General features: G+C 39.0%; 1 protein-coding gene across 1 annotated transcript; it reads right to left on the reverse strand.

Annotated features, from left to right (window-relative positions):
- Window positions 1-1,687: 1,687 nt before the first annotated feature.
- On the reverse strand, window positions 1,688-16,766 carry LOC143542086 (potassium transporter 11-like). Its single transcript, XM_077034751.1, has 7 exons — window positions 16,356-16,766; window positions 15,339-15,564; window positions 15,012-15,257; window positions 14,761-14,811; window positions 13,680-14,108; window positions 3,263-3,517; window positions 1,688-2,817 (listed from the first exon to the last, which is right to left on the reverse strand). Exons 1-7 carry the CDS (start codon window positions 16,488-16,490, stop codon window positions 1,754-1,756), a joined length of 2,406 nt encoding a protein of 801 aa, XP_076890866.1. The 5' UTR covers window positions 16,491-16,766; the 3' UTR covers window positions 1,688-1,753.
- Between the last annotated feature and the right edge of the window lie 3,332 nt (window positions 16,767-20,098).

Raw genomic sequence — 20,098 nt, forward strand, 5'->3', positions numbered from 1 at the left:
ACGGAATAAACAATTTTTATTTTGTTAAGCGAACGAACATGAACACGATTTGTTTGTTATTTTATGCATGTTTACAATTGTTCATTGAAATTTGTTTTGTTCGAAAATTTATATTCATTTATGTTCGTTTGTTTATGTATTCATTAAGGGGAAATTCCCAAAATAATCTGTTTTGACAAACTTTTTCCAAAAATAGCATAGGTTTACAAAAAAATCATCAAAATAACCTATTTTATTCCGTCCGATCCGACAGAATTTGTGAAACTTTAAAATCGCGTCACGTGTCAACGTATTAATAGGTCCGACGCAATTCGTTAAAGAATGTCTAGGCGAAATTTTAATGGATCCGACAGAATTCATCTTCTACCTCTCAATCCCTAAACCTCCTTAACCAATCTCCATCTTTCTTATTTTTTCACCAAATCAAGCAAACCAATAGTGTAAATCGCTTAGTTTTTCTATGAGAACACAACCATAGTGTTTAATTTCACTCTAAAACTCAATCAAAAATCCCCCGAATTGAAAATCTAGGGTTTGGCGAACAAATTATACAGTCGGATCTGACGGAAGCATGAAATGAACCGTCAGAACCGACTATTTATTATTACGTCACATAGAAAATGAATCCATCGGATAGCTTAAAAAAACGTTGGATCCACCGGAAGATTTGAATACGTGTCAACATTTGATAGGATATACTAATATCACAGATCGGTTCTATTTTGAGGATTTTTTTTGAAAAATTAGGCTATTTCTGGAAAATATTAGTCAAAATAGGCTACTTTAGAAACTTTGCCCATTCATTAAGTCCATTACAATTTAGTATTGTTTTATGAAACTAAAATGCCATCAATTGCAATTTGGTCTAGTTTTGTAAATTTTTTAGGTCCAACTATGTTTGTTCATTTATATTAGGTTATATATATGTGAACCGTTTATAATATTAACGAACGAACATAAACGAACACAAAGTACACTCACTCTCTTGACGAAAGAACATGAACTAGAAAATCTATTCATTTCATTTTCTTACGGAGTATACAATGCTTTGGTGCGTATTTTTCACTTAAGTCATTTTTATTTTATTGATTTTTGATTAACGAAAACACTAGGGGTGTCAACGAATCGGTCTTAATTCATCACCTGTGGCCAAGTGGTAGGAGGCTTGGGTTTTCTAGTGGAGACTCAAGTTCGATCCTCGCTTATGTCACTTTTGATGGATTATGACAATGAAGGATTTGGCTAGGCCTTGTGAGGTTGTCAGTCGAATCCCGATCTCACCAGGGTCGTCGTGTTTTACGGCAGAGAGTTACGCTCTTGTAGCAGCACACAGACTGACTGTCAAGTGGTAGCCATTGGTATGGTTCCTGGGTGAACGCCCAAGCCAAACTCTGAAGCCAGTGTAGGCCTGGTTAAGACAGTACAGCCTGGCCAAAGTGAGGCAACGGACTCTCAAAATTCAAAAAGTGCAGTAGCCTAAACACAAGAAAATCGTCGTTTTAAAAAAATGAATCTTGTCTTACTCTTACCCGTCAAACCTTCAAGTCATGTCAAGCCTGAACTGATCATACCCGCTTATTTCAACCTGTGACACATGTTTCTAAACAACCTTTTTTCGTCTACCGTCTTTTATCACATTCATTTTTATTTTCGCATTTGTACATTATTAACAAATGGGGACCAAATATGCCAACAGTCATGTTCAACATGAAACAACAGAAACAAATTATATAACAGAATTCAATACTATAATTTACACATAAAACACTTGCCCAACGTTCAAAAGGCTCTCATGAGGAACATTAAATATAACACTATGCTCCCTGCAAATCTTCCTCAGAAAAGCATAAACATAATCTATACTAAACTTCTTATAAAACGGCGAATCCCTTCGCGCTCTAACAACCGTGTTCCCCATAATATGCACCACACCAGCATCCCTACAGTTTGTCAAAAACTCCATCTCATCAACCTCTGTATGACTACTCACCTGCCCCGAAGACATCCCCGAGTTGACCACGTTGACCAGCGATTTGACCGGCATTATCGAATCACAAGACGACACAGTAAGATCAACAACTGAAGAGAACGTATTATTGTTAATACTATTGTTGTTATTATTATCGCGTAGCAAGTAGTCTCTAGAACCCCGAGTTTGTTGACCGTATAAGCTATAATCATCCGAGTCTGACCCACCTTCCATCATCGACTCGAGTCTCACAAACGTGAACAAATTATCGAATAGTTTCTTTTCAAATTCATCGTCTTTTTTATGCAAATCTTTGTAGCCGTACCTCGCCACGCATCTAAACATGTGGAAATTCTTCGGCCCGATTCGTTTTACGAGAAACCGTTCGTCCTCGGGAACCGTGTAAACCGGGAGGTACTTAACGCACACGAAAACCACGACCGAGTGGATGGCAGGTAGGTTGGTGATGAAATGGGAGAAGATATGCGGGACCCCACTAGCGAGCTCGGTGTAAACGAGCCCGATACCCGGGACCCGCACAAGCCCGAGACTTGGGCCAAGACCGAGAATCCACGCCATTGAAATTTTACTATGCATTTCAAACTCGTATCTTTTCACGGTTCCATAATGCCAGATGTACATGATGAAAAGGAAGACGGCGGCTATAACAAGTGGGACCCACCCACCTTGGTCAACTTTAAATAGGACCGCGGAGAAGTACGTGCATTCGATGATTAATGATAAGGCAGCGAAGATGAAGACGAGAATCCAGTGACATCGCCATACTAGTAACATGATTAGGATCATGAGAAACGTTGTTACTAGCATGACTATGACGACTGCGGTCCCTGTAAACACATAAAACAATATGTTAATTGTTGTTAAAATGGGTCGGGCAATGGGTCAAAAGTCAAAATGGGTTGGATTGACCTGAAACGCTTTCGTCAAATTTTTAACATTTTTTTTATAAATAATTTGTTTGTTTATATATAATTTAGAGTTAATTACACAAATGGTCCATGTGGTTTTGTGGCTCTCATTTTGAAACAGAGTTGGGATCTGACACTAACTTCTGTTAAGATGTTAGTTAAATTTGTACTAAATGACCTTTTTACCTTTTGATACTTTCAACAGGGACAATTTATGTAAATAACTATTCATATAAATATAAGGACTATTTATTTAGGATAGTAAAAGTTAAAAGAAGGGTTATTTCCGACCCGTATCATTTTCAGTAAAAACCATCCAACCTTGTTATTGCAATAATAACAATGTTATATGAATCATACTTACCATAAGCATTGCCAATTTGACTTTGATTTTGGAATCCAGCAGTGACAATGATGCAGAGAACCATAAGGATCCAATTAATATCTGGAACATATATCTGCCCAAGAAATTTACTTGATGTATGAATGACCTTCACTCTTGGGAAGCAGCTGAGCGCGTTTGCCTGCTTAATGATCGAAAATGTGGCAGAAATAGTAGCCTGACTCGCCACAATAGCAGCTAGTGTTGCAATAACAAACATCGGCCAGTATACACCATCTAAAGAAATATATAACTCATGTTAGAATAATATGATATGTCATAAAATTATTTGTATTAATCACATTATTTGTGAACTTATTTTAGTGAGTCAATTGGCTCGTTTATAGGCCTACTTAATCATTTATCTACTTGTGAGCAGACTGTAACACCCCGACCAAAGGCGGATTATACATCGGGGCGCCACATATTGTTTCATTACTCGTGACACTATTGGGTGTCAATATTTAATAAATACATTCATTCGCGCACGCGCAAAGTAAACACAAGATAACATAAATCGACATAAATCAATATATTATAAGGCAAAATATTCGAACAACAATAACTTGTCTTGATACATTTTAATCTAGGTCCAAAAGTAAAAACGTCCTACGTGTCCACAAGCTCCAAATGTAGCTACAGCAAACCTGAACATGTGTTAAAATAAACGTCAAACACTTGCGTGTTGGTGAGAAATCAAGTTTAATAGATAATAGATAACAATAAATCTGCGCGCAACACGTGTATGTCTGGTGTTTAACAAGGGTGCAATCAGATTGTGATCAAGCCTAAATAGATCATAGCTCATAGTTCATAGTTCAATCCGTGCTCCCAATTGAGCACAAAAACAAGAAAACATCTGTGCAAGTGTAAACAAAGAAAACCGTAAACGATAGGTCTCCCGTGTTCATCTAATGGATCCATGAAAACTGCGGAATAGGCCGAACAAAGCGGTTAATGATGCACACATACAAATAAACAGCCAAGTAAACGTCCTCAACACATGGGATACTGCGCGACTAAAGTTCATAAACAAGTTAAGACTCAAGTTTGTACGGACACATGAACATCCCAAAACATTAAAAGCAAAAAGGGATTAGGTACGAGATTACTCACATGATAAACGATGCGATGTAAGATAAAGCAAGAACCAACTTTAAACAAGCACAAGTTAACCTATAAATAAGATTATTGTTTTAAGTCTTGATTATAAGTTAGCATAATTAATAAGTAAATTATTATATATAATATATTACCGAAAAAGCAGGGCAGAACAGGGAGGAAGACGAAGGCAAGGAGAGAGACGGCAGAGGATCAACGGCAGAGAGCAAGGAAGAACAGGAGAGATTAAGTGCTTGTGTGTGTAGTGTTTAGGAAAAAATAATATTATTATTTATAGAGAAACCCTAGGGAACACAATCCCTAGAAAAGGGGAAAAGATCTCAAAAAGTAAAAGATTCCAAAAGCAAAAGATATCAAAAGATATGGTAGCAGGGAAAAAGAGAAAAAGCTGACAGGTTAACAGTAAAAAGGTATGGGCGGATCAGATAAAGGTACTGGTCAAGCAAGGAAAAAGCAGATTTCCAAAGATAATGTCAGTCACTTTTTCTGTCAACCAATGGGGTTGTGCGCATGCTGCGCCGAAAGTAACTTTTCAGACATAAGATAGGTCAGGTCAACAGCACAAAAGATATGATAACACAAAAGCAAACAAAACAGAAGAAAAGATAAGTCTAGCGCGAGAAAGCTGCGCACGAGAAGACTAAGGCGCGCCGCGGGAAGAATCACATTTCTTAGCGCGCCGCGGGAGGAACTACAATTCCTAGCGCGCCGCGGGAAGAACTATAATTCTTCGCGCGTCGAGGGATGAACTACGATTCTTAGCGCGCTGCGAGAACTACAAATCTTTAGCGCGTCGCGGGAAGAACTACCGTTCTTAGCGCGCTGCGAGAAGAATTACAATTCTTAGCGCGCTGCGAGAAGAGTTCGTCTCGCGTATCGCTGGAACAGATGGTCTTCACGCAGGCTTCCTTGAAAGGAGTCTGGCGCGTGGAGCTGCGCAGACAACCTTAGGCGGGAAGAAACAAAGGACAAGGAGAGGAGAAAAAGAAGGAACCAAGGCTTAAGGGCGGGACGGCGACAAGAGGGAAAAGAAGGCGGAAAGAGAGAAGGAAGAGGGACGGGACGGCGGAAAGAAAGAGAGAGAAAGAGGCGGGAAGGAAAATATATTATTATTATTAAAAGTAAAATATAAGTATAAATAAATATTAAATTATAAAAGAAAGAGATCGGGTCAGAGAAACGGGTACCTGGGTCGGTCGGATCGGGGCAGATGTCACAGTCTCCCCTACTTTAAGAAATTTCGTCCCGAAATTTATCTCGAAGTAGGTTGCGCAGAGAACAGGTGCGGGTACTTGATCTTCATTTGATCTTCCCTTTCCCATGTAAACTCGGCTCCGCGCTTGGACTCCCTGCGAACTTTCACGATAGGGATGCGACTGCGCTTGGTTTGCTTTACCTCGCGATCCATAATCTCAACAGGCTTCTCAACGAAATGCATAGTTTCATCAACTTGAACTTCATCAAGTGGAATGTGAAGGTTCTCGTCAGCTAAACACTTCTTGAGATTGGATACATGGAACGTTGGATGCACATTACTGAGCGCGGGCGGCAGGTCTAGTCTGTAGGCAACTTTTCCTACACGCGCGAGAATCTTAAATGGTCCAACATATCGAGGAGCAAGCTTACCTTTCTTCCCAAAGCGGACAACACCCTTCCAGGGCGACACTTTGAGGAGAACAAGATCACCAACTTGAAATTCTAGAGGCTTCCGCCTACGATCTGCGTAACTCTTCTGTCGGCTTCTGGCAGTCAGCAGATGATCACGGATCTTGGCGATTTTATCGGTTGTCTCTTGAACAAGTTCGGGTCCTGTGATTTGAGTTTCACCCACTTCGCTCCAACAAATCGGGGAGCGGCACTTACGACCGTAAAGTGCTTCAAATGGGGCCATACTGATACTGGAATGATAGCTGTTATTATAAGAGAACTCAATCAAAGGCAGGTGTGAATCCCAATTACCTCCAAAATCAAGAACACAAGATCGGAGCATATCCTCAAGAGTTTGAATAGTTCGCTCAGACTGACCGTCAGTCTGAGGATGATATGCCGTACTCATGTCCAAGCGAGTTCCTAGCGCAGATTGGAGAGATTTCCAAAAGCGAGATATAAAACGGCCATCGCGATCGGATATGATGCTCAAAGGAGTGCCATGGCGGCAGACAATTTCCTTGACATAAAGCTGCGAGAGTTGCTCAACACGGTAGTTTTCACGAATGGGCAGAAAGTGAGCAGACTTAGTCAATCGATCCACTATTACCCAAATGCTATCATGTTTGCTTGCTGTCAAAGGTAACTTGGTAATAAAGTCCATCGCTATACCTTCTCATTTCCACATAGGAATTTCTGGTTGTTCGAGCAAACCAGATGGACGTTGGTGTTCAGCTTTTACCTTAGAACAAGTCAGGCATTTAGCTACGAACACAGCAATATCCTTCTTCATACCGGGCCACCAATAAGTAATGCGCAAATCCTTGTACATCTTATCAGCGCCAGGATGAATAGAATACCGAGATTTGTGCGCTTCACTCAGGATATCGGCGCGAAGATTCTCATCAAAGGGAATCCAGATGCGATTGAGATAGCAGAGAATTCCACTCAGATTGGGCACAAAATGCGCTTCTGCGCCACACGCTAACTCGGCGCGAAGGCTACCATTACTGATGGATGCGCGCTGCGCGTCACGAATACGCGATTCAAGGTTGCTTTGAATCGGCGCGAAGTGAAGCTGGGTGTGCGGCAAGATACAGTTAAGTTGGCAGGGTTTTCGGCTGAGCGCATCGGCTACCACATTAGCCTTACCAGGATGATACCGGATCTCACAATCGTAATCGCTGATGAGTTCGTTCCATCGGCGTTGCCTCATGTTGAGTTCCTTTTGATCAAAGATATGCTGAAGGCTTTTATGGTCAGTGTAGAGGATACACTTAGTACCATAAAGGTAGTGTCTCCAGATTTTCAAGGCAAAAACAACTGCACCAAGTTCGAGGTCGTGAGTTGTATAATTCTTTTCATGAACCTTAAGTTGCCTTGATGCGTAAGCGATAACCTTGCCTCGTTGCATAAGAACACAACCGAGACCTTGGTTGGAGGCATCGCAGTACACGACAAAATCATCATTACCCTCAGGTAGCGCAAGAACAGGAGCTTCACACAACAAACGCTTGAGCGTTAGAAAGGCTTCTTCTTGCTTCGAGCCCCAAATATACGGTTTACCTTTGTGCGTTAGAGCTGTTAAAGGCAATGCGATCTTTGAGAAGTTCGAAATAAATCGCCGGTAGTAACCAGCTAAGCCCAGAAAGGAACGGATCTCGGTAGGAGTGGATGGCGTAATCCAGTTCTTGATTGCTTCAATTTTGGATGGGTCGACATGGATACCCATCTTGTTTACAACATGACCAAGAAACTGTACTTCATCAGACCAGAATTCACATTTGGAAAGCTTAGCATAGAGCTGCTCGGTTCGAAGCTTTTGCAACACCAACCGAAGATGTTGCTCATGCTCGGCCTTGGTCTTAGAATAAATCAGAACGTCATCGATAAACACAATCACGAATTTATCCAAGAAAGGCCTACACACCCGATTCATTAGATCCATGAAAACGGCGGGTGCGTTGGTCAAACCGAAGGACATGACCAAGAATTCAAAATGGCCATAACGAGTTCGAAAAGCAGTCTTCGGAACATCTTCATCGCGGATGCGCAACTGGTGATAGCCAGAGCGGAGATCAATCTTCGAGAAACAAGAGGCACCTTGGAGTTGATCAAAGAGGTCGTCAATACGCGGTAAGGGATACCGGTTCTTAATGGTGAGTTTGTTCAACTCGCGGTAATCAATACACATGCGAAACGATCCATCTTTCTTTTTAACGAACAACACCGGAGCACCCCAGGGCGAAGAGCTAGGGCGAATAAATCCTTTAGCAGTCAACTCTTGAAGTTGGCTTGCCAATTCTTGCATCTCAGCGGGCGCAAGACGGTAAGGAGATTTAGCTACGGGGGAAGCACCAGGGACAAGATCAATACGGAACTCGACTTCACGAGCGGGAGGGATACCAGGAAGATCATCAGGAAAAACTTCAGGGAAATCACGCACAACGGGGATATCACGAAGCTTCTTCTTTTCTTCAGCAGGTTTAACCACATGGGCTAAAAATGCAATACACCTTTTCCGCATGAGCCTTCGGGCTTCGGCGAAAGACATAAGTTTAAGACCGCGGGAGGGTTTTTCGCCGTAGATATGAAGATCACCATTTTCTCGAGGTATGCGAATCATCTTCTTGGCGCAAATAACTTCGGCGCGATTCTTCGAGAGCCAGTCCATACCAATGATAACATCAAAGCTTCCAAGAGGCATGGGGATGAGGTCGATCAGAAAATCGTTTTCGTTAAGGTTAAGCGTGCAATCTTTAATCACCGAGTTAATTAAAACAGTTTCGCCATTAGCCAATTCAACTGAAAAATCTTCTTTTAAGTCGTTGCGCGGTCGCGCAAGCTTCTGCTCAAACGCGCGAGAAATAAAACTTCGATCGGCGCCAGTATCAAAAAGTACAGAAGCATAAAATCCGTTAAGCAAAAATGTACCATTAACTACGTCATTATTCGCTTGCGCTTGGTGCGCGGTTATATTAAAAGCTCGTCCACGCGTCACTTGGTTTGAAATCTGGTTCACCGGATTTGCTTGCGTAATCTGAACTTGTAGCCTTGGGCACGCGTTCCGGAAATGACTGGGATCACCGCAGTTAAAGCACGACCTGGGTCGTGGGTTTTGGTAGGTTGGTTGAGGGTTCTGCGGGTAGACTGGTGGTGTCGGCGCAATTGGGTAGGCGGGAGGGACTCTACAGTATTCGGCAGAGTGACCAACACGGCCACATCGGTTACATTGTCGACACGGGGTTTGGGTTGGGTGGTGAAGTCTACAGGTTGGGCAAAAGGGTTGATTTCCTGTGTAAGGTTTCTTAGGTGGCGGGGCAGGGAGTGCTGGATTGGTTAAGGCATAGTTGTGGACTATAGGAGGTGTTGGGTAGGCTGACAGAGGGTTAGGCGCGTAAACTGGAGGTTGGTAGATGGGTTGCTGGACAATGGGCGAGTTGGTAAGCGCATAGGCTTTGCGCCTGCGCTTGAGGTTGTTACGGTTTGAGGGTTCTGGTTTGGTTTCTGTTGGTTCAGGAACAGTCTTGGTGGGTTTGGTCTTTTCTGTTCCCCGCAGGAACAGGGTTCCTGCTCTGACATGGTTGTCGCTGAGCAGAGCGGCCAACTCGATGGCGTCAGAGAGGGTTACTGGGTTTCTGGCCCATACAGAATCTTGAATTTCCATGGGGAGACCCCCAAGGAATTTCTCTATGGCTCGGCGGGAAGGGGTAACAAGGTGAGGGACAAGCAAACTTAGTTCATGGAAGCGCGTCGCGTACTCGCGCGCTTCACCACTGTATTGCTTAAGATTCCAAAATTCTTCCTCCAAGCGCTTAACTTCGTTGGGAGGGCAGAATTCTCGCGTTAGAATTTCCTTGAACTCCTCCCATGTCATACTAGAAGCAGCTTCTGCGCCACGCGCATGAGCTACTCCATTCCACCATGTAAGCGCTCTAGATTCCAGGACACTGGAAGCATATAGGGTTCGTCTGTCTGAGGGGCATTGGGTGTGGAGGAAAGTGTTTTCTATTTTCTCTAGCCACTGGAGCATCACGGTGGCTCCTTCAAGGCCTGTGAACTTTGGAGGGTTACCCGCATTAAAGGACTTAATGTTGTAACCAGAGGTGTTAGCATTGTTTTGGTTTAAGGCTTGGGCTATTGCGGCGGCCATTTCCTGGGAACGTTGCAGCGAACGTCTGCGCGCGGCTTCTTTCTTCTTGAGATGGCGAGCTGATAGTGGAGGCATTCTATAAAAGTTTTAATTTTAGTTAATATCTTGGTTTTAGCGCAAAGTATAACCTCGAAAAGCTTGGTTTCACGGAGTCAGTTACTGTCCAAAGTTAAAGTAAAATAAATGACCCTAAATGCAGACTTAATAAAGGTAACAAATTCGAATCAAGAATCGACAATTCATGTATCACCATGACTTTCCGAATTCCCAATTTAAAATATACGAGCAAACGAGTATTGGAGATTGACGATTCATGTATCACCATGACTTTTCAATCTTCAATATAAAATATACAAGAAAATGAGTATTGGAGGTTGACAATTCATGTATCACCATGACTTTTCAAGTCTCCAACCTCAGAACATAATCGCAAATGGAAATTGAAAATCAACTATTCATGTATCACCATGACTTTTCGGATTTTCAAGTCCAACAAACGAATATGTAAGTAAAATCAATAAAAATCGAAATTCAACAAAAATCGAAATATCGCGAAATAAAACATAAAATCATATACTGCGCAAGCGCGAGCATATTCATAAATAACGAGTAATTTAACAATAAGCGCGCAAACATGAGATTTCTCTCATGCGCGAGAAGGGACTCTTAGGTATTTTAGGCCGTTACGTCTAACCACCTATCCTAAAGTCAACGAGCTCTGATACCAATCTGTAACACCCCGACCAAAGGCGGATTATACATCGGGGCGCCACATATTGTTTCATTACTCGTGACACTATTGGGTGTCAATATTTAATAAATACATTCATTCGCGCACGCGCAAAGTAAACACAAGATAACATAAATCGACATAAATCAATATATTATAAGGCAAAATATTCGAACAACAATAACTTGTCTTGATACATTTTAATCTAGGTCCAAAAGTAAAAACGTCCTACGTGTCCACAAGCTCCAAATGTAGCTACAGCAAACCTGAACATGTGTTAAAATAAACGTCAAACACTTGCGTGTTGGTGAGAAATCAAGTTTAATAGATAATAGATAACAATAAATCTGCGCGCAACACGTGTATGTCTGGTGTTTAACAAGGGTGCAATCAGATTGTGATCAAGCCTAAATAGATCATAGCTCATAGTTCATAGTTCAATCCGTGCTCCCAATTGAGCACAAAAACAAGAAAACATCTGTGCAAGTGTAAACAAAGAAAACCGTAAACGATAGGTCTCCCGTGTTCATCTAATGGATCCATGAAAACTGCGGAATAGGCCGAACAAAGCGGTTAATGATGCACACATACAAATAAACAGCCAAGTAAACGTCCTCAACACATGGGATACTGCGCGACTAAAGTTCATAAACAAGTTAAGACTCAAGTTTGTACGAACACATGAACATCCCAAAACATTAAAAGCAAAAAGGGATTAGGTACGAGATTACTCACATGATAAACGATGCGGTGTAAGATAAAGCAAGAACCAACTTTAAACAAGCACAAGTTAACCTATAAATAAGATTATTGTTTTAAGTCTTGATTATAAGTTAGCATAATTAATAAGTAAATTATTATATATAATATATTACCGAAAAAGCAGGGCAGAACAGGGAGGAAGACGAAGGCAAGGAGAGAGACGGCAGAGGATCAACGGCAGAGAGCAAGGAAGAACAGGAGAGATTAAGTGCTTGTGTGTGTAGTGTTTAGGAAAAAATAATATTATTATTTATAGAGAAACCCTAGGGAACACAATCCCTAGAAAAGGGGAAAAGATCTCAAAAAGTAAAAGATTCCAAAAGCAAAAGATATCAAAAGATATGGTAGCAGGGAAAAAGAGAAAAAGCTGACAGGTTAACAGTAAAAAGGTATGGGCGGATCAGATAAAGGTACTGGTCAAGCAAGGAAAAAGCAGATTTCCAAAGATAATGTCAGTCACTTTTTCTGTCAACCAATGGGGTTGGTGCGCATGCTGCGCCGAAAGTAACTTTTCAGACATAAGATAGGTCAGGTCAACAGCACAAAAGATATGATAACACAAAAGCAAACAAAACAGAAGAAAAGATAAGTCTAGCGCGAGAAAGCTGCGCGCGAGAAGGCTAAGGCGCGCCGCGGGAAGAATCACATTTCTTAGCGCGCCGCGGGAAGAATCACATTTCTTAGCGCGCCGCGGGAGGAACTACAATTCCTAGCGCGCCGCGGGAAGAACTATAATTCTTCGCGCGTTGAGGGATGAACTACGATTCTTAGCGCGCTGCGAGAACTACAAATCCTTAGCGCGTCGCGGGAAGAACTACCGTTCTTAGCGCGCTGCGAGAAGAATTACAATTCTTAGCGCGCTGCGAGAAGAGTTCGTCTCGCGTATCGCTGGAACAGATGGTCTTCACGCAGGCTTCCTTGAAAGGAGTCTGGCGCGTGGAGCTGCGCAGACAACCTTAGGCGGGAAGAAACAAAGGACAAGGAGAGGAGAAAAAGAAGGAACCAAGGCTTAAGGGCGGGATGGCGACAAGAGGGAAAAGAAGGCGGAAAGAGAGAAGGAAGAGGGACGGGACGGCGGAAAGAAAGAGAGAGAAAGAGGCGGGAAGGAAAATATATTATTATTATTAAAAGTAAAATATAAGTATAAATAAATATTAAATTATAAAAGAAAGAGATCGGGTCAAAGAAACGGGTACCTGGGTCGGGTCGGATCGGGGCAGATGTCACACAGACCTCAATATGTCTTAAGTTAAACGAGCCGAGATTGAGTTTTGGCGACGTCAGGTTCAGCTCGGTCAGACTCGTTTACAACCATAAAGCGGTTAATTAATTTGTTTGGAATATAATAATAATAAAAAATAAAAATAGTAAATAACTTAGTAAAAAAAAATGATGAACAGGCTTTTAAACAAAACGACCAAACTATCGAACACGAAAAATTAAACGAACAGGCTTTTCTTGTTCATGTCCGTTCGTTAAGAAAATAAACGTGTTCGTGTTTGTTTATGCCAGGTCGTTAACAATACAATCGAACGGTCCACAAACGAACATAACTAAACATAAATGATCAAACTTAATTAAGCTAATTAAAAGTAAATGTGAATTCACTTGGCGTGCAGTACTTCAGTTCGTTAACAGGAATTTAAATAAATAAACTATAAAAAAATATATAAAAATATACTTTTATAAAATAAATTAAGGTGATTAATTAATTAATAAAATTCTAAAAAAAATTATAAAAGAAAAGAGAGAAAGGACAGAAACAGAAAAAACTAAAAGAAAGAAATTAATGAAAAAGCAAAGAATTATGAAAATAACAAATTTTGTCCTTGAGGTGTAAGGGCAAAATAGTCATTTTGTAAAAAGTAATTACAGCTTCTAACACCAATTAGTTAAAAGAACATAACATGTTAAAACTTTTCAAATAAATGATGTGTTTAGTAATTAGCATAATTTAAGGGCACAACCTGCAAGCAAACATATACCTGGGATAGAACGGTAAAACGCATCAGACACTTGTTCCTTGTTATACATAAGATATGCTGCTTGTCCCGAATAGGCTAAAAGAAGACACGGAAACACAACCACCGTGAACGCCAGTTGGATCGCTGACACGGGAAAATGTGCCAGATCAGCAAAAAGTGCCTCCGTCCCTGTTATACTGAGCATGATCCCGCCAAGTGATATCCAACCGTTTTTCCCTCTTCTTTTAAAGTAACGGAATATGTAAACAGGTGAAAAAGCGCGTAATACGCCACTATCGTATTTAAAGATATTAATTATTCCAATTCCTCCAATGAATAAAAACCATAGCAAAACAATTGGTGCAAAGAGCCATCCAACTTTGTCAACACCATAATGTTGTAGGCTAAACAAACCTAGTAGTATGACAACCGCAACAATAATAACAACATCTGCAACAAACAAGACAGAATAAAAGTAAAACAAAAAGTTTAGGTTCAATGTTTGTTAGGCGTGACCAGAAAACCATAAAGAACCGAACTGAAACCAAATTCACTGACGTAATCAAACTGAAATAACCGAACGACACAAAAAAGGTAAGGTTCGGTTTAGTATTTTCTGAAAACCGAGTTTTATGGTTTGGTTTTGGTTTTGGTTTTGTATTTCCTCTGAATTTTACAGTTTGGTTTCGCTTTTGTACTTGCCGAAAACCGAAATAAACAGAACTGAATTACCAAAAAAAAACGTTTATTTTTTTAATACTTTTTATTGAATTTATCAATTATAGATTTAACTAATGAATTTTAACTAATTTATAGAAAATTAACAAATCATGTAGCCCAAATATTTAAGCCCAAATATGTAATAATTAAATAATCGTTAACTAACAAAAACTTTTAGGCCCAAATTCATTAATTTTGCCCAACTTTTTTCGGCCCAAAAACACATGGTTTAATGGCAAACTGAGAAAACCGAAACCGGACCCATCATGAAAACCAAAAACCAGACACCAAAATTCAAAAAATCACCGAATTTTCGGTTTTTGGTTCAGTTTGAGTCCAAAACCGACCCATGCAGTGCACACCCTTAATGTTTGTGACATACCGTTGCTCATCCCAGGGTGGTCTATCTTGATGCCACCGGAAGCTGATAAGACTGAAAAGGAAAAAACTAACTAGTCAGATAATTTATAACGCATACGAAACTTAGATAACTAGTGTGATACTATCAACAAAACTGATTACAAAAGGATAAAATTATTTTATCTAATTACTGAATATCACATAATAACTTTCAAAAGACACATCCAAACAACCCCTAAGAAGAGTAATCAACATTTAATTGCTCGAGTTTACCTGAAATAGCGGGAGTTAGAATTCCATCTCCAATGGCATTGCAAGTGCCAACTAGGACAAGTAAAAGAAGCGCGTTCTTTTTAAACACGTGTCCTTCCAACCATCTCTTTGTTTTTGCAGCAAACGACTTTTCATGAATTGTGCTGCGACTATACGTTGTCAAATCCTCGTCGGTTTTGTGTTGATTAGGAATTGTATTAACTTTTGCGTGTCGACACAACAATGAGTAAAGAGCAAAAGTCCCACCTGCATATAGAGCCACCAGTAAGGAGTCCAGTTATAACTATTAACATCTATCTACTCATATACAGATTAACGGATATGTACCTTGACCGTTGTCATTTGCGCGACAAACAATGAAAACATACTTGATGAGTGGTATAAGCGTAAGGGAGTAAATAATCAAGGAAAGTGCACCAACGACGTCTTCTGTGTCATCGATTCCTTTAGGAAAAGTGTTGTAAAATACATACAATGGAGACGTTCCCAAATCTCCATAGACGACTCCAAGACTTTGGAATGCAAGCTGAAGAAGCAATATTGCTGAGAATTTCTGCACCGAATGTTTTGAATTAGTACATAGGTAAAACTATAAAAGTTTTTCAAATTTTTTTTGGCAGATTGTATGATAACATCACAAACTATGAACTACTGACCCATACTCATAATTTGACCAGTGACACTCTTAACTTTCATTTTTACTACCAATAGCAATACAATTCTAACTGAGAAATAACTATGACTGTCTTTGATAACGTGACACATGACGTGCCAAATAGATGCCATGTCATCCTGGCAGACAAAAGACGAAATTACTTCTTCGTGGGAATGGGACAGCGGACAACATAAATGAAAGTTAGGAGTTAATGGTCAAATTATCATTAGCCTTATCGGTCAATGGTAATAGTTGTAACAAAAAACCCGGTATGCACTTTTATCACTTAACAATATCATCAAATCAGTCAAATGCCTTGAATTAACTTATCAAAAAATAAAGCATGTCAAACCTTATTTGTTGATCAATTCAGTCAACCATAATTAGTCAACAATCATATAAATTCCACACCAAATAAGATGATCATTTCAGCCAAAGGCTAATCTTAAAAAGTCATGAACTAACTTGATCATAAAGAAGCATGTGCAACCTTATTTCTTGATCAATTTAGTCAACCACAAATCATAATCAGTCAACCATCATTCAAAAGCTTCAAATGACACTGACAATAATCAAATTTCAAATCCACCAACTTAAAAGTTAAAACCCCTCAAACCAACTACTTTTTTCATATAATTTCAACCAAGAACCAATAAAAACTTAGACAAAAAGAGCTAAGAAAAACAAACCTTTTCTCTATACATATTTTTAAGCCTACCAGCTTCTTCATCCATTGGCTGATCAATCTTCTGCTCCAAAGCCCACATCCCACCTTTTGACTCATCTTCTCCATTTGTACTTTCCACTTCCATATCACTCACCATGACTCAACTTCAAACCAAAATTCAACAACCCATCAAAATTCACTTCATTCCAATCATCAATCAATCAAACCAAACAAAACCCATCAACAAAAACACAATCTTTCTCAATCAATTATCTTACAGTCATTAGAAAAAATGATTTTGGAATATGGGTTGATAGATATCAGCCACAGGACCTAATAAGACATAAACCATGCATAAATCCAAAAAAAAAAACAGGCACGTATGATGGGTATGTGACAAAGAGGTTTTCAAGAAACTTGTTTGTAAGTGAAATATGTGGTGAGTGTTTTTTGTTTTGATGTTATTGGAGATAACACTTAAGTGAATAAAAGGAAAATATCATGTAACAGAAACCTCAAAGTCTTCCGCATGATTAAGAGAGAGAATTGGTTCAAGTTGCTTTCATGACTCATAGAGGTTTAAAAAATAAGGAGTGTGACGATTTTTATTATAAGAAATTTATTTATGAGAGGATATGGTGAAGAGTTTATTTGTCATCTTTATGTTTATTTATTAAGATGAAATTAGGCATGAAGTGATGTAACTAAATTATTAGAGTGGTTTTGATTTGAGTTGAGCGCATGTATGAATTCACATGGAGGAGTTACTTTTGGAATTAAATCGGTTTTGATTCAGGTTTAAGATCTGACCTGATCAAATTTGGTTTTCCTTTAGAAACTGGTTTTTAACTAACATGGTTTTGACCAAACCAATTTTAACTTTATTTGACTCGATCTGATCTGGTTTCAAATTGGTGGATTTGGCTCAAAACCTAGTTTTTACGCATCTTCAGGACAGGGGTTTAAAAGAAAATGAAAATTTACAAGGAAGTTTAGAATTTGAAGGAAGAACGTCAAAGGCAATTACAACTCAAAATATAACAATCAAGAAATTCGTTTTGAACTAAAATGGAATTGAACTACACTTGAGTTATCTTAAGATTTGAGTACGGGACAGACTAAATATTTGCCTGAGTTCATCAGTTTTGTTCAATCGGTCTAATTAAGTAATTATAAGACTTAAAAGTGAGCATACAAGAAACCTAGTAATTGACAATTTTAGGTATGAGGACTACTGTATTATTGAAAACGAGATAAACCTTTGACAAAGATGAATTATAACTATATATAATTAAGGAGTTTGGTGCCGCTAGGCCACTTGTCGGCACCGTATTAGTCGGTGATTTTTTTCGTTCAATTTCAAAATAAACGTAATCAAAACTGACGAAACGTTATTTTTTTGTTTTAGTTATGGTACCAAAACAAATTTGAAAGAAACCGACCGAGTTCGCGCATACTCGATGCCTTATATAAAGCCCATGACTGAAAGTGCTACCGACTGACCCCCCCCCCCAAATTGGTCGTTGGTTCACCTCAAGTTTTATATTTTTTTCGTATTTTAGTTCCGGTATCGTAAGGTACGTAATCAAAACCGATCGAATTCGTGTCAAGTTACCGCCTCAATGCTCAAGACTGACAACGTTTGAGTTTACCACCGCCGAGGTTTGCCAAACAAATAAACATCGTCTTAATTATTTTATTTTCTTATATGTTAATGTTTTTATATGTTAATTTGACGAATTAATTTTTGGGTTATAACGCTCAAATTTTACCAATGGTGTCTATATTATAATAAACGCAACACCGACCGAATTCATGTTAACTCATCGTCATAACGCTCGGGTTTCAACGATGGAGTTTTGCTAGCTGCCCCGGTGCAACGCGCTGGGTAGAAAAACTCGTTATTTATAAACAAAATAGTTGAAACAAATTGATATATGACATATTAAATTTAATGTTTAATACCATGCGTATAGAAATTTAAAACTAATGTAGAAAATGTTTATTATAGCTTGATGTGTACTATACTATATAAAATTATTCATAATGATAAAGAAAAGACAAAAAAATTTTGTCATTCAATATCGTACATATTTGAACATTAAAACTAGGCAAGATTCCTAAACGTCCGTTAAGTTGAAGATTTTGTCCGAAATCATCATTAATTCTTTAAATACGGCTCCTATTTTAAACTTTATCAAACTCATTTATTTTAAAACAATAGCTATTCGCCAGTTGTCACGAATGCTTTCTAATTTCTATCGTCGGAAGACGTTATATTCCGTCAGAAGACATTGTGTTTTTTTTTATGTGTGGGTACGTTTTTTAACAAGAAAATCAGGAGAAATATTTTAGTTTTTATTTTTTTCATTTTTCAATTAAATTTTAAGTTATGATTTTTTTTTTTACTTTTATTGAATTTTTTATAGGAGTTTTTTAGGCCGCAAATTCTTCTCACACTTTTTTCATTTGTCTCTCTTTTTATTTTAATCTTGCTCTTGCCTAAAACCATTAAACCAACCTGTCAAGGCATGCAAGTGTAATATGAAGTTACTCAAAGAATATCATATAAATTTACAAGGATAGAATAGGAGCTAAAAGAATGGAGGGGGAATAGAATGGATGAGGGAATAAAATGGACATTAGAATTAAATTGATCATTACCTTCCTTTGTCTTGTTATGTTAACATATGATAATTGAATGAATTATTACTTTATTTTGTTTGGTAGAAAAAAAAAACCATTGGAATAAAATACAGATGACAAAGATACATACATCAAAATAAACAAAATTAACAAAAATAAATGGCGAATGTGACGGTGGTGGTGTGGCGATGGTGGTCAAGTGGCGATAACTATGGTGGAGACGACATGGTGGTGGTGGTGGAACGATGTTGATGGTGTCGGCGGTGGCGACGATAAGACGACGGTTAGGTGGTAGTGGTGACTGGTGATGACGATGGTGGTGGTTGCGGTAGTGGGTGGTCAAGCGATGAAGATGCTAGCGGTGGCAGTGGCAGTTGTTGTGGTGTCGGGTGGTCATGTGGTGGTGGTCGTAGCAACAATGGTCAGGTGGTGGCAGTGGTAGTTGTCAGGTGTTGTTGTCTAGAAAGTAGCATGAATGAGCAATGAAATGGAAAAAAAAGAAGAGGACTGAGAAAGAATGGTTTTGAAGGAATGAATTTCTTGTGTAATGGTTGATTTCTTTTTTTCTGACCAACTAAACACTCATTCTTTCATTCTGTCACATTAATTCATTCAGTTTTCTCTCACATTCCTGCATACCAAATGTTTACCTAAGGTCTTTTTAGCTTTTTACAAAAAGTTAAAAAATCAATAAGTTAAAAATATATTTGGCAATCACAAAGTTCTTTTCTATTTAGGCTTTTTAAAAATGTTAAAAAACTGTTTTATAAAAGTCACAAATCCGGGTTTTTTAAAATGACTTTTTGAAAAAGTCATAAGTCAATAACTTATTTTCAAACTCAATCCCAAACATGGCCTAATATCACAACTTCAAATGATCGTTCACAGAGCAACAATTACTTAATGAACAGCATATATTATTATAAAACTAGATAACAAAACCCGTTGCGTTGCGACATCACGACGCGAATTTGGTCGGTCTTGTTTAGGTTCGTACCGATAACGAAAATAAACCCAAAAAATAAACACCCAAAATAGCATTCGCACATGTGTATAGTCATGGTTATAAAAAACAAATTTAAAACGATGTGTAGTTGGTTGGTAAAACATGCGCGGTGC

This window comes from Bidens hawaiensis, unplaced genomic scaffold (genome assembly GCF_021521415.1).
Source record: "Bidens hawaiensis isolate Kalapana, Puna unplaced genomic scaffold, B.hawaiensis_p1.1 tig00012747_1, whole genome shotgun sequence".
NCBI lineage: Eukaryota > Viridiplantae > Streptophyta > Magnoliopsida > Asterales > Asteraceae > Bidens > Bidens hawaiensis.